Source organism: Sapajus apella, unplaced genomic scaffold, assembly GCF_009761245.1.
Source record: "Sapajus apella isolate SASKATOON/1434 unplaced genomic scaffold, GSC_monkey_1.0 scaffold680, whole genome shotgun sequence".
Taxonomy (NCBI): Eukaryota; Metazoa; Chordata; class Mammalia; order Primates; family Cebidae; genus Sapajus; species Sapajus apella.
The window spans coordinates 5,009-31,632 of NW_022437606.1; the positions used below are offsets into that span (position 1 = coordinate 5,009).

Consider the following 26,624-nt stretch of genomic DNA (forward strand, 5'->3'; position numbering starts at 1 on the left):
TATAGACAAAATCACAGATAAAGAAAGGAAGGAAGGAACACTGACATTTAGAAAAGCTTAATTCCTGGAAATTAATAGTAATTACTAATCTTCTGATGTATAAACAGAATATGATTCACCATTGTCTCTGAAATTAAAAGAAAAATCTCTGTTAAGTAAAGAGATGTGAAAACGCTAAAATTTTAAAGGAAGGAATATGAGCACTTAAACAGTGACAAGTGGATATATTGGTGTTTCTATAATACATAATTCAGCTAAACTACTGATTTTTAATACTTAGAATATTGGCACATTTTCATAACAAATGCAGGGTTCTTTCTAGGCTACTTATAAAAATATATTAACTTAAATAACTTTGAGTACTTGTAAGAATGCTTTTTGAAAAAATAAGAATATTCACTACTTATTTCCTGAAAATATTAATTTTCATCACATTTTAATGGTTTTATAACATACGTTATAGTAAGATCTGAAAAAAATGATAAAGGTTCATTTCAAAATCATTAAAGTTGGAGAAGGAAAAGAGAGATGGTTTGTGGTACTTCTTTAGACCTTGTACATGTACCGTTCAGTCCCACCGCCCCTCCCAAAAGTCTGAGAAAGGCATTCAGAAATTTTACAAAATCTCTTTTCTGAGAGATTATTTAAAACACGCATACGAAAACCATATGCCTATCTGACTAAGGTGTGTGACTATGGGAAGAGTGAAGGAGTAGAAGAGCATGTAGATTTATTTGTACTGTCGGATGCTGCTGCCTTACGCTCTAAAGTCAAAAGTAAAATTAAAGTGGTCACAGCAACCCATCTACAGTACTGGAGAAGTTCCTAATCAACTGAATTGCATATGATGTCACCAAAGAAATTATAAATCAACAATGTGGATGAATTTAGATATAATTAAGCTCAGAGACTTTTTGTTTTTTAATTTAAAGAACAAAACAATGGCTGGGTATGCTGGTAATCCCAGCACTTTGGGAGGCCAAGGTGGGAGGACGGCTTGAGCCAAGGAGTTCAAGACCAGCCAGGGCAACATGGTGAGACCTTGTCTCTACTAAAAGTAAAAAAAAGTTCATCATCACTAGTCATTAGAGAAATGCAAATCAAAACTACAATGAGATACCATCTCATGCCAGTTACAATGGCAATCATTAAAAAGTCAGAAAACAACAGATGCTGGAGAGGATGTAGAGAAATAGGAACGCTTTTACGCTGTTGGTGGGAGTGTTCAACCATTGTAGAAGACAGTGTGGTGATTCCTCAAGGATCTTGAACCAGAAATACAATTTTACCCAGCAATTTCATTACTGGGTGTATACTCAAAGGATTATAAATCATTCTACTAGAAAGACACATGCACATGTATGTTTATTGCAGCACTGTTCACAATAGCAAAGACTTGAAACCAACCCAAATGCCCATCAATGATAGACTGGATAAAGAAAATCTGGCACATTCTACCCTGGAATACTATGCAGCCACAAAAAAGGATGAGTTCATGTCCTTTGCAGGGACATGGATGAAGCTGGAAACCAATTCTCAGCAAACTAACACAAGAATAGAAAATCAAACACCATATGTTCTCATCATAAATGAGAGTTGAACAATGAGAACACATGGACACAGGGAGGAGAATATCACACACCGGGGCCTGTCAGGGGGTCTGGGGCTAAGGGAGAGGTAGCATTAGGAAAAATACCTAATGTAGATGACAGATTGATGGGTGCAGCAAACCACCATTGCATGTGTATACCTATGTAACAAACCTGCACATTCTGCACATGTATCCCAGAACTTAAAGTATTAAAAAAAAAAAAAGATAATAAAAGAGAGAGGAAAAAAAAGGTTAAACAAAAATAGCTGGACACAGAGGCGTGTGCCTGTGGTCCCAGCTACTTGGGAGCCTGAAGTGGGAGGACTGGATGAGCCAGGGAGGTCGAGGTGGCAGTGAGCTGTGATCGCACCACTATACTCCAGCCTGGGTAACAGCGAGATTAAAAAAAAAAAAAAAAAAAGTACAAAACTGACATCAATGAATGTACTTAGAATTTTGAAGCTGTTACTAAATCTTTAGGAAATGTAGGGATAGTGCTAAACTCTACATGAGATACCGTGCTAAGCCTTCCCATCATGTTTTTACAATCATTTGTAAGAGTGCAATTAATCTGACAGGTGAGCTAGTAGTCAAGACGCAGGATTTATGCCCAGCATAAAAAGGTGCTTAACAAAAATGTAAAAAACTGATAGGAAAATTCTTGAGAGTCTTACAAAAAGGAGAGCAGCAGTCTATATCTAATGTTATAGACAGAGCCTTTGCTGAGGGTCCGTAGTAAGCCTTAAGAATTAATGAGCTTTTTCAGTTCCTATACTTCTACATTAGGATAAATGTTAAAAAAAAAAAAAAAGCTCCAATTATACTTTTTCATTCTGAATATACAATGCAAAGGGCAGACTGCATATTATTTTGAAAGAATGAGCAGGTACAAAAGTACCTCCTACACAGGTAGAAGAATCCCTCAATAATGGGGCATCTTCATTCAGAGAAAAGCTGTCCTCTTTAAAACAGGAAGCAAAGCTGAAGAGGGAATCCAAAATCATGGCTCTAGTCCTAGCTCAGAGCTCAGACACTAACTAGCTGTGAAAGTCAGGTAAGTCCCTTTTTCCTTTTCTACTAATTTCTAGAAAAGTTATACTGTCACTCTGAAAGATTGTCATGTTTTTGTTACCAACTTTCTTAGTAAATACATTGCACATGCTGAATGTCAACATGTGCAATGCATTTACTTAAAAAAAGACATACCCATACATATGTCAGTAAAGCACTGGAATAAGCTTTTAGCTTGTCAATGTGGATATTGAGCAACTAAAATTATTTTTATATAAGCTTCACACATATATATTTGGAACATAATACACAATAAATGTTTGTTGAACAAACGAATGAATCCATCCATTTATCCATCTACCTCCCAGGTAAAAAATGATAAGGTTTACTTAGGCTACATTAGGCATGGAGTTGTTACCATTACTAAAGCCACTCCATGTGTAAGAGGAACATCTGGCTAGAAATTAAGAGATGTGAGTTCTAGTCCCAGCTCTGTTATTAATATTCTTCTAATACTTAATTTCTGTGGCCTCAGTTTGCCCATTTATGAAAATGCAGATACTAAAATCTTCCCTCCATAGGTGAGGACAAATAAAATGATGTCTTTTTTCAAAGACAGGACTTTGAAAAAAATCGAAGTACTTTATAAATAAAAGATATCAGCTTGTGATCTCATATCCACAAAGAAGCTGAATTTAGGAGTATGAAGAAAAAGATTGTGAGAAGAAAAGAAAACTACCAGAGAACTATATCCTCCACTTCATCAGGTTTTCTGCTTGGGGCTAAGAACTGTCCCTTAGGGGATGGAGGCAGCAAACCACATTACCATGTGTGTACCTATGCAACAGTCCTGCATGATCTGCACATGTACCCCAGAACCTAAAGTACAATTAAAAAGAAAAAAAAAAAAAAGAAAAGAACTGTCCCTTAGAATGAAACAGATGCTCATAGTAACTCCTAAGCAAACTCCCATGGCACTTGACCATGTTGACTTATTTTTTTCTTTTCTTTCTTTTTCTTTTCTAAACAGACTGTATACCATATATATCTTTTACAAAATAACAGTTTATTGAAATATTATTTATTTATTATTTTTTTTGAGACAGGGTCTCACTCTGTCACCCAGGCTGGAATGTAGTGGCAAGATAGCGGCTCACTGCAGCTTCAACCTCCTGGGTTCGTGCAATCCTCCCACCTCTGCCTCTCCAGTAGCTGGGACTACAGATATGTGCTGCCATGCTCAGTTAATTTTTGTATTTGTTGTAGAGACAGGATTTTGCTGTGTTTCCCAGGCTGGTCTCGAACTCCTGGGCTAGGGGGATCCATCCACCTCAGCCTCCCAAAGTACTAGGATTACAGGCATGAGCCACTGCACCCAACAGATATAATTTACATACCACAAAATTTACTCCTTTTAAGTGCACAATTTGGTGGTTATTAGTATATTCACAGAGTTGAGAACTGTCTCTAATTTCAGAACATCTGCATCACTCCTAAATGAAACTACCCATTAGCAGTCACTTCCCATTTGACACCCCTCGGTTCCTCCAACCTCTGGCAACTACTAATCTACTTCGTGTCTCTATAAATTTGCCTATTCTGGACATTTCGTATAAATGGAATCACACAATATGTGGCCTTTTGTTACTGGTTTCTCTTAATGTAAATGCTTGACACTAACAAAGTTCTCACCCCAAAATTATTCCTCAGAAAAAAGGGGACACATTCCTTTGGATACCTTACAAAGCCTTTCATAAGAAGGGACATTCTATTACTTTATTTTGAATGAGACTGGTATAAGCCAATATTCAGAACCTCTGACTAGAACCTAATCAATTATAATTCTATATGATTATAAAAAGACTTGCTTTTCCCATTGTTAAAAGTTTAAATGCAAATATCTTATGAAATATAAATGTGGGAAAAGGGCAGTATTTTCATATGAACAGATTATTAATTTCAAACACATTTATAAAACTAAATTAATAAATTAAATGTTACATATATATTACTGTTTCATCTGCTTCCCTGCAAGTTTATCATTTAAAATGAGGGGAGAAATTTAAACTTCAAAATGGATCTGTTCATTGAAAACACAAGGAAGATTGTTTTATATTCAAGATGATTTTATATCTGAAACTTCTAGGATCATTCAAAGACAAGGTCAGATATGCTTATCTTCAGGCCTAACATCACTGACTTCTCTCCTAGAACTTTAAAAAGCAGTTGGAATCCAATTCTTAGCAAATATCTCAAAAGAAAACTGAACTTTGTAAGTAAATATCATAGAAAAATTGAATGAGGTAATTTTATTTTAGAAAAATACTGTTCGGGAATGAAGTGATCTTAAGGGCTATTGTCAACCCCCTCACTTAACTTATGAAATAAGGCTGAAAGAGGCTAACTGACTTACCCAAGATCATATTGCATGAGGGCTTGCCATGCTAAGTGCTATTCATGAATGATTTCTTAGTTTCCCACAACTGTATTCATTTCCCTACTTTATGGCTCAGGTTTAGAGAAGTTAAATGACTTGCTCAGTTACTCAGCTAATATGTGGCAAAGGTGGGATTCAAGTCAGATCTCTCTAGCTTCAGAACCAGGGGGCTTAACCGTGTTGCAATACAAGTCTTCAGCTTCTCATCAGAAAACCCTGCCCAGAATCACATGGTTTAAAAAAATCATTTAGCCAGGTTTGACATTTCTAAACTAATTTAATTGGAATAGAATAAAACATCACTAGAAATTAGCAAAAAAAATTGGCGAAATAAGAGAAAAAGATATGGGTGAGATAACAGGTCTGGCATTATTTTGAAGTTTATAAAAATATCTAAAAATAAAAAAAGTCATGGGTTATTCAAAGGAAGTCAGTTTTACCTGGTTAATTCTCTTAGTCGAGTCACCTCAGCATCACGCTGACGTAATGTTATCCCCAATATCTGGTTTTCCTTTTCAGCAGTTTCTAACTTAAACTGGGAGTTTTTCACATTGACTAGGGCTTCCTCCAATTCTAAAACAACAAAAGTTTCAGTTTCCTTATTCCTTTCTAAAAATGTGACCATAACTACTGTGTAAATACGTACCAATTTTTATTCTTGTTATCTCAATGTCATATTGCTGTTTATTTTCAAGTATGGTTTGATCTTTGTCTTTAAATATGCTAGTAAATTTTTTGTTTGCATCTCTCTGATTTTCAATCACTTTTAAGAGCTCTTCATTCTTACTCTGCAGTAATTCCTGGCTCTTTAGTGACTCCTCCAATTGATTTTGCAGTGACATATTCAATGACTGAAGAGAAAACACTGTAAGACAAAATGGATCAAATATTTGTTTCCCAAACCTAAAAAGTACAAACTTGGAAAACATCTGTTTCAAAAAAAAAAAAAAAAAGGCCTGAAATGTATTGATTTTGCTTAACAAATAATTGCATGAGTAGTTCTAAGCAGTTCTATATAAATAATACATATAGTTTTAAAAATTGATTGGCAGAATTCATAGCTTTCTTTTCCAATTAACATTTTAAGCATTACTTTTTAAGCCTTTTAAAAGAGAGAATAATACATAACCCTTTTAAAAGAAAGAATAATACATAATCCCTTTAAAAGAAAGAATAATACATGTACAAAGTTAAAAAAAATTCAACCACCACAAAATGTCAATAATACCATATGATCCCAATGAAGAATCTCCCTCTCACTCATCTCGGTCCCCAGAGAAAATCACTATTAATTTTGATATCTTTCAGAAAAACACTTTTGCATGTGATATTACACACACTTCACACACACATGCACACACCCACAGACACTATACAGTTTCTAATTTTGCCTTTTTTCCCCATAAGACCATTGCATACAAACACATAGATCTATCACGTTCTATTTTTATGGCTATAAAAGTATATGGCACCATTTATTTAGCAAATACATCCTCAGTGAATACTTACTATGTGTGAGGTATTGTATTAGAGTCAGAATATACACAGATGAATAACACAGACATGGCCCCTGTTCTCACGGAGCTGATAACAAACAAGTAATTATAAATAGTAATGATCTCAAAGAAACAATAAGATAAATGAACAGATAATATAAAGAAGAGAAGCTATTTAAAGAGGCAACTACTGATCTCCCCATTTGTCCTCTAGGCCTTCTCTCTCCTACCCCCTCTCCTCACCTTTGGTTAACAATGGAGCCAGAGTGATAATTTCTGAATTATTCTGATGAAATTGAACACTTTCATGTTGGGTAATCATATTTTTTCTTATTGCTTTATAAGATATATTTATATATTAAGAAGATTAAGCCTTTGTCATGCCATGTATTGTTTCCCCATTTTGATTATATGTTTTGAATGTATTTATAATTTTGCTACGTAGAAATTGAAAAAGTTTTCTGGGGACATATTTTATCAATCTATTCTTCTGTGGCATCTGAGTCTTTTCAGGCTTAAGAAAAGCTCCCCCCACAAAAAACATTCTCATCTTTTTTTCTGGTACTATTCTAATTTCTTTCTTTATTAAAATCTGTGATCATTAAGGACAATTAGGTAATGTTTGTCACAATTGCAACTGTATACACCCTTTGGTTCGGCAATTCTACTAAAAATCCATACTACAAAAATGCTGGCTAGGCGGTGTGGCTCCTATCTGTAATCCCAGCACTTTGGGGGGGCCAAGGTGAGTGGATCACTTGAGGTCAGGAGTTCAAGACCAGCCTGGCCAACACGGTGAAATACTGTCTCTAATAAAAATACAAAAATTAGGCAGTCATGGTGGCAGGTGCCTATAATCCCAGCTAATTGAGAGGCTGAGGGAAGAGAATCACTTGAACCTGGGCAGCAGAGGTTGCAGTGAGCCAAGATCTCACCACTATACTCCAGCCTGGGCCACAGAGTGAGACTCCATCTCAAACCCCACCCCCAAAACAAAACCAAAAAAAAAGCTAACATGGTGCACAAAGACATATACAAAGATTTTCACTGAAGTGCTGTCTGCACTGGGGAAAAAGGGGAAAAGTACTATTAGCAGAGGACCATCTTATGGTAGACCTGGATAAGCAGAATACCCAAGTAAATCTTAAAGAGAAAAATGCACAATTACATATTTTGATAGACAAAAATGTCCACTACATATTAAATAAACAGAAGCTGTGGAAAGTATATACAGTGTGATCTCATTTCTAAAAAAGTACATATATAATTCTATTTGTGCCTGGCACACAGTAGGTATTCAGTAAGTATTTGTGAAATAAATCAATTACATATGAAGAGAAGACATGTAAAAGAAAACACGTTCCTATTTTTTTTTTTTGTTGTTGTTTTTAAAAATAGGTGTATGTTATTGGGAAGTGATAGCATCTTTTATTTTCCTATGTTTCTGTAATATTTTAAATTTGTCCTCTCAGACAAAGTAATTATGAAAGCTCAATTCTTTATCAACATTTCCAAAGCCACAAATAATTTGTTAATCCTTAAAGTTCTTATACCTACATTCAAGATTGCAATCTGCAGCACCAGATGGCTTATGAGTTTTCTCTTGTTCGCTGAGTTGCTGGTTCAAAATTCTCAACTGCCTAAAGAAATAATGAAGAACTATGAATGCAAGAATCCTAGGCCAATTTAATATTATACATTACATAGCCTATCAAAAAGGATAAAAGATAAACCCACTAAGACGGCAGAAGTCCATTCATCCCCAAAACAAATGACAAAAACTAAAAAAAATAAATAAATAAATAAAAATAACAAAACTGAAGAGAAAACACTGTAAGACAAAATGGATCAAATAGTTGTTTCCCAAACCTAAAAAGTACAAACTTGGAAAACACCTGTTTCAAAAAAAAAAAAAAAAAAAAAGCCTGAAATGTACTGATTTTGCTTAACAATTAATTGGAAAATAATACTATTATTTTTATAAGGCCTGAGATAATTTATAAGGTTGCCTGAAACAACTATTATTATTATAATGCCTGAGATAATTTTTAAGGCTGCCTGAAACAACATAAAACCTCCCCTCATGAGGAAAACATTAATTTCTCCATTTTGTCTCTTTTCAGTGATTTGGGTTTTTTTCCTATTTCTTTCCTTTCCTATCTCCTCTTGCTGTTTCTCATCTTCTTTCTGTGCATCTTCATCACTGTAGTTAGCCATCTATTTTTTAAAAGATTTGTCATTACCTATAGGCACTGACTGCTATCAGACATCTATCTGCCTGATGTTTATCATATGCTGAAACACAATTTTATGCTTCTAATAATTTCTTTATTAGATGGAAAAGTTAATGGTCTTAAGTTACAAGAATATTAACAGGCTACAAGTCTTCCCTGTTACAATGAACTTCACAATATGGATTTGCTTCACGAATAGAAATATACAGAAGTGTTTTCTTTATTCCTAAGAAGTCATCACTTAAGGGGAAAAAAAGTTACCTCTATTATCTTTCCAGAGTTACTTATCTAAAAATATTTTGCCTTAAAATATTTATTTTTGGTACTGAACCTAAAATAATAGTACCCTACCTCGCATCATTCGCATTTATTAATTTTAAGTTGACTAAAGTGAAAAAATATGCATACAAAACCCAACTATACAAGTTTCAGGGGAAAATCCACATAATCTTGAAGTGGGGAAGGCATTCCTAAGTGAAACTCAATATCCAGCAAGCATCAAGGAAAATAATGAAAGATTTAGCCATATCAAAATTTGAAACGTTGTAGAAGTAAAAGCCTGAAAGAAAACACCTGCATATATATTACAGACAAGGGGTCCATAACGTTTAAAGAACAACTCCAAATAAGTAAAAAAGGCAATCTAGCAAAAAGTGAAAAAGGATTAGAATGAGCAGCTCACATAAGAAATAGAATGGCAATAACAGAAACATCATGAGTTTGGGTGGGAGTCAAAGATTTCTGGGATGGAATTTCAGTTCTGACATTTTCTGGTGTGGAATCTTGGGCAAGTTACTAAGCTTCTGATTCTGTTATGGGTGGAAAACTTGCACTCCCAACTCCCAAGGCTGCTGTGAGGTATGAGATTCCACCATCAATACTCCTGGTATGCAGAAAGGGTTCAATAATTGCTAACTTCCTCTCACCCTTCTTATATCATTTTAGTAGCAGTGCAGCTTGTTAATAGTCTCCCGTCCATAAATCTATTTTGACAGGATTGTGAAGCAAGATTACATATGGGAGAAAAAAGTAGATTTGACTTCTCTGTAAACTTAATCTGGAACCAAAGAACCCACTCAGCTCTTTTAACAAGACCTTCCTTTTTCCCTCCAAAAAGCAATTACACTCTAATGAGTGGTTTTAAGTAACTAGATCATTAACTGGATTTTCTAACTTGATTTCTTAGCAGATAGAGAAACAAAAAGACTGCTCTTTCAGAAACCCTGGTTGATTTCTTCCCAACCAGGAGCAAATAAAATTCATTATTTACTCAAGCCATCAAAAGTTTTGGTTAAAGGGCCATAAGATCAATCAATACACTGGCAAAAAAAAAAAAAAGGAAAGAAATAGAAATGGAATGTAAGCATATAGTAAAAATGCTCATCTTCACTAACATGAATTGCAAATTTCAAAGGAGATATTTTTTGGCCATAGGATTGACAAAAATAAAAGGAAATAACACTTTCTAATGAGAGCACAGGGAAATGAAGTATCTCAATTCTTGTGAGTATATCAGTATAACCATTCTGGATGGCAATTTGAAAATGTCTAACAAAGTGTAAAATGCTCATAATCTCTGACAATATTATTCTGCTTCTAGGTTATCTAGCATCAGAAACAGTTTTACATGAGCAAAAGCATCTCCCACCTTGTAGATATATACAAGGTTTCTCACAACAGCAATTATTTAATAGTGAAAAGTTGGAAACAAAATGTTACATAAATTATGGTACATTCACATATGAAATACTAATACACAGATATTAAAATGAGCAAGAGGTCCATTTATACTGAAAGGAAAAGATCTCCAAGACACACTATGAAGTGAAAGCAGCAAGCTGTAAAACAACAGTATAATATGAACTCGTTTTCATTTTAATAAAGTACAACAGAAGCTTTCCTTGATCATCTTTTTCTATGTCCCTGTTCAGATTCTTCTCTTCCCAAATGTAACCAATCTAAACTTCTAATAATTCACCGCAAGCCTCTCATTCCTACCCTCCTCTTCCCAATTGTAAACTTTCCTTTTTTCCCTAAAAATCATGGTTTGGTGACAAATACTGTCATCCTTTGGTCCCAGGGCATATCCATATGTGTACTAACACTCATTTTTTCCAACTCTTCTGGGTGAGTAGCCTCATCCGTGCCCTAGGTCCCATTCTCCTCCTAGACCACCAAGGACTCTGCTCCTATCCCACTCCCTTTATTGTCTATTATCTGCAGCTTCTCCCTCTTTACCACTTCATGTGCCTGAGCCAAGAAACATATTAAAACTCTTCCCATATTAAAAAAGAAAATCCCTCCAACCTAACTGTATAACTAGCTATTTTCATTCCTCTCATTCCCTGCTTTCAGGGATAGGCTTAAAAAAAATTATTCTACTTAAAATGATACCTGATAAAAATAGAAAAAAGGATATTTTAAAAATTGATGTTACACATGCTATATTATGTACTAAGTTTAAGTATACTGAATTTTAAAAAGGTAAAGAAGAACTGCTGCTTTTTAGATAACTTGAGATAAAACTGATATACTATAAACTGCATACATTTAAAGTGTATCATGCTATGTTCTGCCATATGATGTGGTAAAACCACCATTACAATTAAGATGTTCATCAGCAGTCATAAAAAACAATGAGACCATGTTTATTTTGCAAGAACATGAATGGAACTGGAGGCTGTTATCCTTAGCAAACTAATGCAGAAACAAAAGCAAATACCATGTTCTCACTTAGAAGTGGGAGCTAAATGATAAGAACTTATGAACACAAAGAAGGAAACAACAGACACTGGGGTCTGGGTGGAAAGAGGGAGGGGAAGGTGGGAGGTGGGAGAGAAGCAGAAAAGATAACTATTGGATACTGGGCTTAATACCTCAGTGATGTAATAATATGTATAACAAACCTCCTGTGACACAAGTTTACCTGTGTAACAAACCTTCACATGTACTCCCAAACCTAAAATAAGTATTTTTTTAAAAAGATATTCATCATCCCCCAAAGTTTCCTCATGGCCCTTTTCATAACCCTTTCTTCCCAGACAAGTACTTATTTATAGTTTGCATATTCTGGAATCACATATGAATGGAATAATGGAATATATACTCTTTTAGCCTGGCTTCTTTCACTCAACATAACAATTTTGGGATTCATCCAGCTGCTGTATGTATCAATACTTCCTACCTTTTTATTGTTGAGGAGCATTCTACTGCATGGCTATGCCACTATTTTTTTAACCATTCACCTGCTGATAGACATTTGGGTTGTTTCCTATGAACACTCATCAACAAATTTTTGTGTGGATATATGCTTTGACTTCTCTTACATAATACCTAGGAGTGGACTGGTTGGATCACATGTTAGGTATATGTATAATTTCTAAGAAACTGCTGAACTATTGTCCAAAGGGTCCAAATTACTTTACATCCCCACCAGTTAATTGTGAAAGTTCCCATTCCTTCACCTCCTAACATTTATTAATTAATTTTGAATTTTAGCCATTTTAATGGGTATGAAGTGGTATTTCATCATGGTTTTAATTTTCACTTTCCTAATCATTACTGATGGTAAACATCTTTCCATGTTCTTATTTGATATTCATATTTGATATCCACTTATCTTATTTGGTGTTCTGCTCAAATATTTTGCCCATTTTTAAACTTGATATTTAAAAATTTATACTGTCTTAAATTTTTTATACATTCTAGATACACGTCCTTTATCAAATACATGTTTTGCAAATATTTCCTCTCAATCTGTTGGTTACTTCTTCATTTTAACATTTTAACCTGTTATTTTTAATAACAGGTGTTTTTTGTTCTTCAAACAAGCATTTTTAATAACAGGTTTTTTGTTCTTCAAACAAAAGTTTTAAATTTTGATGAAGTCCACTTTATTTTTTCTTTATATTTTTTGTGTTATATTTTAAAAATCTTTCCCAATCCAAAATCCCTAAGATTTTCTCCTATATTTTCTTTTACAAGTCTTGTAGTTTTAGTTTATAAATTAAAATCTGTGATTCATTTTTCAAGACAATTTTTGTGTAACATATGAGGTAAAGGTTGAGGTTCATTTTTCAAAAATATGACTCTCCCATTCTTTCAGCACTATTTATTGAAAAGAGTATTGTTTCACAATTGAATTTTTCTGGTATCTTTGCAAAACGTGATCTCTATGTGTGAATTTGTTTCTAGACTTTATTCTGTTTCAATGATTTATTTGTCTATCCTTACACCACATGTCTTAGAATGCTATCCCTTTATGTTTCGAAATTGAATAGTACCAACTTGGTTCCCTTTCTCAGCACTGTCTCGGGGATTTTAGATTCTTCGAATTCTCACAGAAATTTTAGAATCAGCTTCTATTAAACATTAAAAAAGCATGCTTGGGTTTTTACTTTCATTACATAAAATCTATACATGAATTTTGGGAGCAGTGACATCTTAAGTCTTACATTTATGGATCTGAGTTATCCCTCACCTATACTGATCTTCTCTCAGCAATATTTTGTAGTTATCAGTGTATGGGTCTTACATATTTTTCAAATTTATCCCTAAATTGTTCATATTTTTTTGATGCTACTCTGAGTAGTACTGATTTGAAATTTCATTTCAAATTGTTCATTGCTGGTACATAAAAATACAACTGATATTGTATCCTGCAACCTTGCTAAGCTTTCTTATTAATTCTAGTAGCTTTTCCATAGATTCCATAGGATTTTCTACAAGGATTATCATGTCATCTGTGAACCAGACAGTTTTACTTATTTCCTTTCTAATGTGGCAGGCTTTTATTTCTTCTTCTTGCCTTACCGCACTTGCTAGAACCTCTAGCACAATGTTAAATAGAAATAATCATTATCTGCTGGATAACATTCATACATTCTCCAGCATATACAGAGACAAAAAACAAATACCTAAGAAGAATTTTAAAACAATAGGATGATATTACAAATATTATGGATTGAATTTAGGATTACATGACTTTAATGGAAAGAAAATAACAAGCGAAACCAAAACTGATTAGCTTTAGGCAAATATTTCTTTACTTCAAGAAATACTATTCTTAAATAATCTAAAATTTAGGAAATAGGATATGAAAAATGTAGAGTTTGGAATTCATATTGTCAAGATTACTAACACTTTCTAATTTATAACCATAATTTCCACAGCTATCTTAGTTTTACATATAGATTCAATGTTCACATCTGTCTACTCTTCTTTTTGAATTCGTCTTTTGGTTGACTGGACTTTGCCATTCAAGTTTTTGTTTTGTTCTTTAAAGGAGTCCAAGGGTGTTAAACTTCCTAAGTTCTTGCATACTTCAGAATATGACCGTTGCCTTTATACTAAAAGGAGAGCTAGACCACATTAGAGATTCTCGGGGCACACCTTCTTTCCCTCAGAACTTTGTAAATGATACTCTATAATCCTTTGGCAAAGAAAATCACTGTGAAAAGGCTAGAGATAGGCTAAAATTTTTCTCTTCATACATAATTTTCTATTTCTTTTGAGTGCCTCCAAAAATTAACTTTTTTCATCCTTAGAGTGTAGTAACTTTACCAGCATATGTGTTGGTGTTGATTGTTTTGCATCATTTTTCTGAGATCTTGTATGTCCTATTCATCTGCTGACAGATCTTTTTTTTTTTTTCTTAGAGATAGGGTTTTGCTGTCTCCCAGGCTAAAGTGGTACAATCAGAAAATTTTCATTTTATTTATATATCTCTTAATATTGTCTTTAATTCATTTGTTCTGTTCTCCTTTTTCAGGAACACCAAATTTGTACCTATTTTGTTTCTGTTCCATATGTATTACCTTCTTCATAATAATTTTTAGATCACTCTTTTTCTATTTTGCCTTGTGAGATTCCCTCAAGCTTATCCACCATGCATTCAGTCAATTTAACAAATATTTATTAGAGTGAGTGTTAGGAACAATTCTAGCATTAGAAATATAGCTGCAAACTCTAAAGAGACAAATTTTCAGCTTTCTCAAATTCAGAGACAGAAACAACAAAAGCAAGAACTTAGCAGGAGGTAAGAAAAGGGAGAAGACAAAGTTACTGTTTAATAGGGAGAGAATTCATGTTAGAGATGAGAAAGTTTTCCTACAGAAAGTGGTGAAGGTTACAGAACATTGTGAATTTATTTATTGCCACTGAAATGTACACTTGCAAAGGGTTAAAAAGATAAATATCATATATATTTTACCATAATAAAAATATATAAAAATTTTAAAAATGCTTTAGGAAGAAGAAGAAGAAGCTAAAGCCAGTAAGAGACACTGAACTATGAATTTAGTAGAAATTAAAATGGAAAGACTTGGGGGTAAAAACCTAAAATCCAAAAAAAACCAACAAAACAAAAAATTTCAGGCTTCATAATACTTAAGTTCTAGAGGACTACAATATCCTTGACTTTGTCTGTTTGTTTATTAATTATTTTATATTTGTTTCTAATGGGGCTTTCATTTTTAAAATGTTTTTTTCTTTTATTTTTCTGAGTTCACTTTTCTTCTCTTTTTACTTTTTCTTCCTTGAGCACTTTGTCTCAATCTCACTCTTTCTTCCTATAAGAGATCCTATTATCTTTAATTTCCTTGAGACTATAGAACACTGTTTTAAGTTTTTCTGAAGCTTCTTTGAGTAACCTGTCTTGTAATATATATTCTCGACCTATCTTTGTTCATGTTGTCAGTTTATTTTAATGCTGTGCAAAATCTGTCCTATAAATTGTTTTCTCCCTGTGACTTTTGTGATGTCACTCCACTAATTTTAATCTTCTGTTCTTTCCTTAAAAAGTTGTTACTCCCCAGCAATTTACCTTTCACTGTGTTCACATGCCCTACCTTCTTGGTGAATATACCACTTACTTACATGCTGATAACAAATCACTTACTTTCAATCACACTGTCTCCAGTGTCTACAACAGTGCCAGATCTATACAAAAAGCTCAATAAACACATGTTCAGAGAATGACTCCCGAGTCTAATTTCTATCTTGCAACTTCTTCCTGTACTCCAGACTTATATCATACTTATCTCCTGATGATCTAACTCAGCAGATCTAAACCTTAACTCACAGGCTCTCCTATTATTTTGCCTAACTCAAAAACTATTAACAATACGCAATAAACAAATCTATTCTTCCTCTAGCAGCCCCCAACTGAAAGAATTATATTACCATTTGCTAAATTATAGACAGAACCTGAACATCATTCTTGACTCCTTCCATTCTCCCATTTCATTTTTATGTTCTGTGTGGACATATAATGGTCTCATAATTTAGTCTAAAATCAGGAGGTGGTCATGAAATATTGGTACTCTCTAGCTCAATGGCTCATAACTGGAGGTAATACCCACCAAACTCCCATCCAGAAAATTTGGGAATGTGCCAGGCCTTCTGGTGGTCAAAATTAATGGGGCACTACAGACATTTAGTGGGTGGGGACCAGGAAAGCTAAATGTTGAACAACTATGTCAGAAGACACATTAAAAACTGTCTAGACTAAATGCCAAAAATGCCTAAATGCCAAAAATGCCAAAATGTCATAGAAACGATGAATCGAGCTATTTTTTAAGCCATAAGATGGCAACAAACTCCAAGAAAGCCCTGAAAGATCACTTTTCTGGCTAAAAAGAAACACGTAGTTTCCAAATATCTAAACAGAAAAAAAATTTTTTAATTGAAAATGATGAGAAACACTTTTGAATAAACCTATGTATTCCAATTTTTATTTGTAATGAAGATTATGATAATTCTTTCCACATAGATTACCAAAGTGACACAAAAATTCCTACACTACTGCTGGAAACCTTTTCCTGCTTAAAAAGAATGTATCTAACAAATTCTTCATTTTTTAGTTATTGCATCTTTTAGAAGGTCAGTAAACAACAGTGGCAATACCATGCTATATAATCTTTGTCCTGTAAGGACAGACAGCCAAATAGCTCTGGTGCCAATTGAATTAGGTCAGACATCAAACAAATACCTTCTTTAAAAAAAAAAAAAAACTAGAAACAAGTGGTGGCTCATAAAACAGTAAACCTTATTTTCTTGAATGGCTTACAAATTAGCTCCTAAGGTAATTTAAAAATGTTCTAAGGAACAGAAATGAATGGGAACCACTAATATTTTCCATGGTGACAATGTTAAAATAGATAATATTCTCAGGCTAAGTTTTGGTATGCTTATTTAAGAAATCAATTATTTGATTGTCATTCCTTTAAATAATATGCTTGTTTATTTTGAATGGCTTGCAATATATTCTATGTTCCACAAAATACACCTAAATAGTGAGGTATAATTAAATCTCTACTTCCTAACACAGACAGTATAGAAGTCTGTAAGTTAAGATCATTGTACTCTAAAATCAAATTGTCTGGGTTCTAGTCTTGACTCTGTAACTTCTTAGATATATGACCTTGGGAAAGTTACATAAACTCTGTGAGCCTTGATTTCCTCATCTATAAGTAAGAGTAACATAGCACCTACCTCATGGAGCTGTTGTGAAGATATAAAGCGATGACACATATAAAGGGCAATAGTGTGGCATATAAAAAACATTCAATAAATGTTAACAGTATTTGCTGTTCATTATTTTATTACTTACTCATTTTTGGTCTCAAAAAATTAATGCAGGTATAGGAATTCCTTAGGTCGAGACTGAAGATGATATTGGATTTTAAACCCAGCAATCCCGTCTTATATCATAGTAGCTACAGGATAAGGACCTCTAGACAAAAATCCTAAATGAGTGCACCTCACCAGCTATCATGCCTCTAGAGGCTCCAGATGTGTATATTCTAGCTATGCTCCAACTATTTGCTTTCCAGTTTCTTTAAAAGTTTGTATAGATCCTTGCAGGTCCTATCTTATACAATGTCTATAGCTTATGCAACTATAACACTCAGGGCACATTTGCACTGCAGTGCTGCAGAAGCACCTGATATGTACGCCAATATTTTGCAAAGCTTATTAATAAACAGACACTGGAGTGTTGGCCTTGATGGTCATCACTGAAACATTCCAAGTTAAGATATTATTGATAATATGTGGGTGATTTCTTTTATATTTCAAAATTAGATTTCCTAAACAAAGAATGTAATTCCACCAAGTCAAGATGACCAAGAGAAAAAATATCAAAGAATTTAAATAATTTTTTTTCTATGTCTAAGTGTGGTAGGGCTATATTAGTGCTTACTAAGGTTCTCCTTTCCTTCCTGGCTGTATAGAAGTATGGAAAAATTATATATCTGTGACATTATTTTATATATTTATATATATACATATTGTATATAATGTGTGTGGTGTGTGTATGTCTGTTATGGCACAGATATACAAACATATATACATATATATATACACACATATACATACATATATATATGTTTTCATTCACAGTTCCTGGGTGTCAATTCCCACAGCCCTTGTTATTTCTTAAGCAGTCAAAAGCAAAAACATCCCTTTTATTTAAGTATTTGGCCTTTTGTTCCTGGTTCCTGAAGCAGCTTCAGAGTGATAAAGGTGAAAGACAGTCATCTGTTAATATTCAGGTACTTTAGGTCTCAGAAGCAGGCCTCAGAAAACAGAATTTCTTTGTCTAAACTTCTCTTGCCCTCCTTTCACCTGCTCCCTTTTCCTCCCCATGGTAGGCCATAGAAACAAAAAATATAATCTTCTCCCACCTGTCTTACAACTGGCCATAAGGAAATTCTCTGACCTACCTTGGCTGTTTGCAGGTCAAAAGAACCGCATTTCTGAAGGGGTCCTGCCTCATGCTGAGGAGGAAGGAATGCTGCACAGAGAGTCCAAAACGAATTTGAACAGACAGAACTTCTTGGGTTTCCCCACTCTGTCTATTAGTATTAGATCATACCCTTTTTTCCAATCACGTTTCTTCACAGTTGTCCATGACTCAACCATGCCTATCCAATGAAGCCTCCAGAGGACAGGGTATGCAGAGCTTCCAGATAAACACATGGAGCTTCCTAGAGGGTGGGGCACCCACAGGGGTCATAGAAGCTCCACGCCTTTTCTCCAATACCTTGCCCTTTGCATCTCTTCATCTGTATCCTTTATAATAAAGTGGTAAACTAAGTGTTTCCGTGAGTTCTGTGAGCTGCTCTAGCAAATTAACTGAACTCAAGGAAGGAGATCAAGGGAACTTTGACTTATAGCCATTTGGTAAGAAAGACAGGTAAAATAACCTGGGCTTGTGATCGGCATTGGAAATAGAGCTTAGTCTTGTGGCACTGAGCCCTCAACCTATGGGATCTGATATAATTTCCAGGTAGATAGTGTTGGAATTGAACTGGAGGACACCCAACTGGTATCTACTGCAGAACTGATTGCTTGCTTGTTGGTGGGGAGAAATTCCCACACATTTGGTCATAGAACTGTTCTGTGTCGATTGTTGCGGTGTGAGAGCAGAAGAAAAACAGTGTGTTTTTAATACAACGTCCCAGACCTTTCTATTAGGCAGGGCCAGGTGCCTTGTTTCAGCCTATAAAAGATAAGTGGTAGCGAAATGGTCACTTCTGGGTTGGGGCATGTGAGACTTCCCCATTACCATATCCGCATTCTCTTTTTCCTGGACAACACATACTGAGACAGTGGCTTCGTAAAATGGAGGGAGTCTGGATCCTGAGTCATAGGATGAAAGAGCCACCGATGACCCATGTTAGTCTTGGCGTGAGGGAGAAATAAACTTGCTGTGCTATGCAAACCAAATTTAGAAGTTTGTTCCTGCAGCATAACTTAGACTAGTCTGATAAATAAACAGAGGAATTTCATTTTCCTGCCTACACACTACCAAGTGAAAACACAGGTAAAAGTGGGAGACAATATGTACAAGGGGGCAAAAGTAAAGGAAGTGTTAGAGAATGCTGAATATCTCTGAAAAATAAGGAAGAAAAAGTAGAAATTCAGTAAGACAGAAAATCAATTTTCCTTACAAAATCCTAGATATGTCATTTGGCACCTTTGTTCTGGCCAGGAGGCATGTTTGCACACAGACAAAAATATTCAAAGGGAAATTCTTACCTTCGTAACTGAGCATTCTCGCTTCTTAACGGTTGCATGGCCAGTGCTATCTCAACTTGAATATCTGTGTTTCCGCTTACTGCTGGAAGTATAGATATACATGCTTCCATTTCTCTAACCAACCTCTGAATTTCTGAATCCTCTATAAAAGGCAAAAGAAATGAGTAAAATAATACTATAAATTATTTTTGGATAAGATTATTAGTATGTATTTCTAAAAAAGAAAATATTTATAGATACATACATACTTGTTATAAATTCAACACAATTCTTTATAAATTTATTATACAGGCTCTACTTTTCTCTTTCATGCTGCTATTTGCTTCCTCAGAAAAATTCTAAAGAAATTAAGTTCAGTAAACTAAAGATTAATCTTAAATCACAGGATTATCACATAAGTGTTTTTTTTTGTTGTTGTTGTTTTTTTCAGTTCAAAAGTCAAGTAGAAATGTGGCTTACACAAATCTCTTAGTCCATACTTACCAAGGACCACAGTGGATACCTATGATTGCTATAGGGTTTCCTATAATTTGTTATAGTATTAACATTTATAATACAACCTTTGATCCTGGCATAAGCAAACAATCTATGTTAGGGGATTAATTTGGCAAAATATTGACTGATGGTCTGCTAGGATAGTTTCATTATTTAATTTTCTAAAGTAGATTGAACACAAGCAGCCACATCTCATTTGATGTGACATCAAAAGGTTGTTACTAATGGTGGAGAGTGGATGTTTTTGGAGGTTGCAAATAGACACAGGCATAGAAGGCAGGTATTCGTTCTTTTGTCTTTTATCTTTTTCCCTTCATTCCCATTCATATTTACTAGAGGCTGAAAATATTTAAAATTATTTATTAATTATCTGATATCTAAGAGGTTGAAAGTATTTTCTAAGTTACAAAAAGGCATTCAGTTTCACAGATATTTTAACATCCTGATGAAAAGGATATACATAGTAAACAACTGTGTCCAATTATCAAGCAGTCTTCTTCTACCAATATTTTTTTTTTTTTTTTTTTTGAGAGAGAGTCTCGCTCTGTCACCCAGGCTGTGCAGTGGGGCAATCTCGGCTCACTGCAGGCTTTGCCTCAGGGTTCAAGTGATTCTCCTGCCTCAGCCTCCCGAGTAGCTGGGATTACAGGCACCTGCCATCATGCCCTGCTAACTTTTGTATTTTTGTAGAGTTGGGGTTTCACCGTGTTTGCCAGACTGGTCTTAAACTCCTAACCTCAGGTGATTCTCCTGTTTTGGTCTCTCAAAATCCTGGGATTACAGGTGTGAACCACTGCACTCAGCCTTCTACCAATCTTTTGTAGAGCAGTTTCACTCACAGGCTTTGGAGATTGGGACCTGGACCCCACCACTTTCTGGAGATACAACCTTGGTCAAAGTATTTAACTTATTTTTTTAAAACAAATTTTTTGTAAAAATTTATCGATTTAAATTGACAAAGAAAAAATGTATGTATTTATCATGTACAATATGTTGGTTTGAAATATCTATACATTGTGATGGTTAAATGGAGCTAATTAACACATGTATTACCTCAAATATTTGTCATTTTTATAATAAAAACACTTAAAATCTACTCAGCAATTTTTAAGAATACAATATTGTTATTAACTATAGTTATAATGTTATATAGTAGATCTCTTTAACTTATTCCTCCTACCTAATTGAAAGTTCATATCCTTTGGCCAACGTCTCAATACTTAACTCTTGAAACCTGGGTTTCTTCATGGTTAAATGGAGATAAAAACAGTACTTCACAGGGTTGTTGAGAAGATTAAAACAGATACTGTTTCTCCAGGTCTCAGTTTCCTCATCAGTAAAATGGTAGTGGTAATAGTACCACATAGGGTTGCTGGGAGGATTAAATGAGATAATGCATATAAAACACTTAGCACAGTGCTGAGCACATGGTAAGTGTTCAATAAATGATAGCCAATGGTATTATTATTATTACCATGATTATGTATCTGATTGTGAAAATGGTGGTAAGTTGAAGGTCTGAAAACACAGCAATTTTAATATACTATGTCTTTGGTTTAATGGTGCTACATTCATATAGCATTTTAAGATTTTTCTTTTTTTGGTCAGTCTGCAAATGTTAGGTATTCAATCAATGCTTCCACAATCAATTACTGTGTTTTCCAAGATGACAAATCTATAAATCATTCCAAGCAAAAGCCATTACAATAGAATACATATACAGAATAAAAACAAATGAATATAATCTTGCTCAAAGACATTTTTCTTGATTTAGGAAAAAAAGTTCTAAAAATAAACCGAAAAGGGCCTAAGAAGGTATGGGTTATCAAAGTGAGATTTGTTAAACAAATTAACAGTTGGCTATTTAAAAAATGACAGGCAGGCATTCTTTGCATCTTTTTAAAACAGGAAAAATAATCAGTCTACTCAGGAAGTTAATCATCTTCAGGGGTTCTCTAATCTAATTAAAAGTTTTATCTGCACAAATTCTCTTTGGTTGAATCTTTTCAAGCTCTATTATCAAGAAGAATAAATATACACTTGCAAGTAAAAGACTGAATGTTTGATATTCTCTAACATTTTAAATCCACAGGAAAAAAAATCAAAACCTAAAAAGTAAGAATACAATAAGCAGAACTGATTTTCTTATTAGTTCAAAACACAGTTCTATGGAAAATACCACAAACTCCATTTAAATGACAGCTAAATAATGTGACACTGGTATTTGGTATAACACCACACTACAGAAAATTATAAGTCTCATCTACCTTTTTCTGCTACCAGGGCCTTGAGCTCTCCCAGCAAATATTTTATAATTCTAACTTTTTCAGCTATCTCATTCACATTTTTTGCCTTCTGTACATCTTTGACTGTTTTTGTATCTCGCACACGTAGGTTTAAATCCTTTCTTTCACTTCTGGCCTCTCCAATTTGCTCTCTGGCACAGTTTTCTTCATTAGTGGCCAAGAAAGCTGGCTGTGATCGAGTAGGGCTTCGGTGTGTCTGACTGTCCAGATGTGTTTCTTTTCCATGAGATCGAAAAGGAGACATATATGTTTGAAAACATTTGAGTAGGTCTGTTTCCTTATGAACTCCTTGTTGTGGCAGAATCCCACTAACAAGTCGCAGTTGCTGCAAGGTTGGAATAGCTGATGTGTCAGTTTTGGACAGGCTACGTGGAACTCCAGGGCTGGTGTTAAATGAATTCTGTAGAACATCAGTACAGGTTGCAGAAACTGTTTTACCTTGTGATGCAAACTGACTGTCACCAACAGTTTCAACTTCCTAAAGAAAAAGAAAAGCAAGTCTTCAGAAGTATGAGCAGTCACTTACAGGTATTAATTATAACAAACTCAAATATATAAAATATATTTATTAAAATATTTATTAAATATTCACTTTGTGAATATTTAATAAATAGTTACTACTATACTTTGTGGGTATACCATAGTCTGTGCAACCATACTCCTATATGGTTACACATTTACGTAACAGCCAGTTTTTCACTGCTGAAATATTTCTGTAAATATGCTTGTGCAAAAGCTTTTTGTATGTTTGAATTTATTTTCTTATGATGTAATTTCCCAAAGTGGACTAATTTTTGATGCTTTTAAACCATCTGTGGTATTTGTAAACAGTCTATTTTAGTCATGGCCTTGTAATGCTCCCATCTTACAGGGTAAACTAAGCTTCAGAAACCAAGAATCTTTATTGTACTGAGGAAAAATCCAACTTCCTTTAAACTAAAAATATTAGTAAGTTTCTAACATTAGAAACTTGCTTATTAATAACAAACTCAAATATATGTTTACACTCCTAATCATATAGTAGTTACACAGACTATGATATATCCACAAAATACAGTAGTAACAAGTTACTAAAAATTCACAAAGGGTATATATTAATAAACATCTTTTAAATAAAGTATTAAGCAAAAGAATCGGTATAGAAAACTGCATAAAGTTTACTTATAACTTTATTTTAAAGGGAAACCAAACTTAACAAATAGAAACCAGAAACTAAAACCTGTACAGAGGATTAAACGACTGGAAAGAACTCTATCAGTGTGTTAACGGCAGTTGTACTTGGGTGGTCAGTATGGTTGATTTTGCTTTCCCCCTACTGATCTCTTCCCCTCTTTCTCCTTCATTACTGTCATTAATAAATAGGTAAAACTATAAAATAGTAAAAAATAACTGGTCTTTAAGTCCTAGCACATTAAGTTACAATCAATAAATTCAACAGTCCTTCCTAAATGACTGCTATAAGCAAATAGTTACTTATGTAGTATACAAACTGTACACACAGAATGAACCTTTGGAGGGCAGGGTGGCCGCTGAGGTGACCAGACTGGGGTGGAGGTACATAAGCCGTAACTAGAATGAGGAGTTGCCTGAGATTCTATAAGTAAGAGGGAGAAAAAATTAATCACATATCCTACTTTTTATACAATAACAAAGCAATTTAATTAGAACATGCATTCATGACTTTTAAACAGTATTCACACTAACCAGAATGAGACACAGCATGACATGGTACAGGAGGAATTCCATTAGGGATGTTCTTTGAAGTCAAATCATTCATCAGTGACATCTGAGTCTGCACATGCTCACAGAGGGCTTGGTATATTATGGGTGAATACATTCTATAATGATCTTGCAATGACCAATTTTGTTCTAGGTCTGATGTGTCTCTTTCACTTCTAGCAGGAGCTTCATTAGGTATCTGTTTCTTATTATCTGAAGATGCTAATGTCGAAGAAAAAAAAAGTTCCTGAAACATGATTCTTCAAAAATGCTTACCGTAAGATTTTAAGAGAAGGAAGTGTGCTCAAAAGTAGTTTAATTCATGACATACTTCATAGAAGGGCTTTACCACTGTCACCCTCACTAAAGAAAATCACCTCAAGTTCTTTCTGAAAGTAATTAGTGTTTAAGTTTCCCCAGTCAAAAATCATCTATACTAATTCTTTAGTCCCATTTTTTTAATGCTACTTGCCATTTGTAAAATCCCTCCTTCAATTTTAACACTTCTTTTGAGGGTGTTATGTTATCCTTAAAGTCCAATCAAACTCCTTCACCTTATTCCTTGTCAGTTCATGTTCTCAAGGGAAAACAGAATAGGAAAGAAAATAGTTTGTACAATTCTAATGCTTTGGGCCCTCAAAAACAAAACAAAACCAACCAAACAAACCAATCAAACAAAACCATCCAAGGCTCATCTGAAAGTTTTCTTTTTCCATGAAGCCTTTCCCAATCCAATCTTTCTAGTCTAGTGACTACTCTTCCCCACCCCAGAGCACATATTGTCTATATGAATCATATGCCACCGACACATTGCCTTATATTGCTTATGTTTCATCCTCCTGTCTTTCTGACTAAACCGTACGTTTCTTTAAGCAGGGCTGTATTTCATTATTTTATCTTACCGGGTCTAGTATTAGTCTATGTACAAGGTAGAAATCTGGTATTAACAAAGTAATAAGTAAAAAACAACAAAGTCTTCTACATAGCACTACCTGTAGATTGGTATAACAATCTAAGTTCTATTTCCCTAATTAGATCCCCTTCCCAAATGTTTTTTAAAATACTATTAACAGAAATGAGAATATTCTAGTAAATCATGGGTTATCAGTAAACAAAATAAATTTGGAAAATTTACTGCTATTGGTAGCACCTACCAAAGCTAAACATACATATATTCTATGACATAACAATTTCACTCCCAGGTATACACCTAACAGAAATGAGTGCTTATGTCTACTAAAAGACATGTACAACAATGTTCACAGCAGCTTGATTTGTGGTAGTCAAAAGCTGAAAACACCAAATAGCCATGAATAGTAGAAACAGATAAACTGTGTTATATGCACAGCTTGGAATAATACACAGCATTAAAAAAAGAACAAAGTACTGATATATACAACTACCTGGATGTTTAATAGACAAAAGGCTGAGTGAAAGTGTTCAAAGCAAGAGTGCACAGTGTTCAATTGCATTTATAGGAAGTCCTCAAACAGGTAAAAGTCACAAATGGAAACAGAAGTCAGGAAAGTGGTTACACAGGCTGAGGGTCTAAGTGATGGTAGGGGTACTGACAGGGAGGGAGCCTTGTAGGGTGCTAAAAATTTTCTGTATCTTACCCTAGGTGGTATCTATAGGGGTGTATACATATGCAAAAATTTATTGAGATTTATGTACTTTAAAATTACTTATGAAAAGTATTTCTTACTTTTTAAAAAATGATTAAAAATTTAAAAGTAGAGAATCCCTCAAATATATAAATATGTATAGTTTACTGAAAATAAAAACATTGCTAAAAGCATACAACTTCCATGTAAAAGCAAAAACAGAAAAAGTTAAAGGCAGATTAAATACTATAACCAGTGAAAAAAGAAAAAAAAACGAAAAAGACAATATTTGAATATGAAAATGGCTAAAGATATCAGATGCTTCCCTTTTGACTTGGGGTATGTTTCCTTTTGAGATGATCTATTCCTATGAATGTACTTTCTAGACCTATATGCAAGCTTTAACACTTATTAGCTGAGTAACTTTGGGCAAATTAACTTCTCTTGACCTCCTCTTCCACATCAGAAAAATTGTAATGTCTATAAGATTATTGTGAGATGTAAATGAGATAACACTTGTAAAGTTCTGAAATTGATGTCCAGCACACAATAAAAACTCAATAAATGTTAAATATCACCAACTAGCTGTACTCACACAATAGACAAGTAAATATATTCATAAATCTTGCTATCTGATGTCAGTAATAAACCTCTAAACATGTCCCTTCTGAGATGATTAGACTCAAAA

General features: G+C 34.1%; 1 protein-coding gene across 2 annotated transcripts; it reads right to left on the minus strand.

Annotated features, from left to right (window-relative positions):
- Positions 1–26,624, minus strand: LOC116546211 (coiled-coil domain-containing protein 14-like). 2 transcript variants are annotated; one of them, XM_032272518.1, is made up of 8 exons: positions 24,318–26,624; positions 24,122–24,207; positions 22,575–23,091; positions 19,813–19,954; positions 8,093–8,175; positions 5,686–5,904; positions 5,480–5,612; positions 1–148 (listed from the first exon to the last, which is right to left on the minus strand). In XM_032272518.1, exons 1-8 carry the CDS (start codon positions 24,586–24,588, stop codon positions 85–87), a joined length of 1,515 nt encoding a protein of 504 aa, XP_032128409.1. In that variant the 5' UTR covers positions 24,589–26,624; the 3' UTR covers positions 1–84. The 2 variants fall into 2 exon arrangements, with proteins under 2 accessions (XP_032128409.1, XP_032128408.1); XM_032272517.1 differs by having other exon boundaries at positions 24,113–24,207.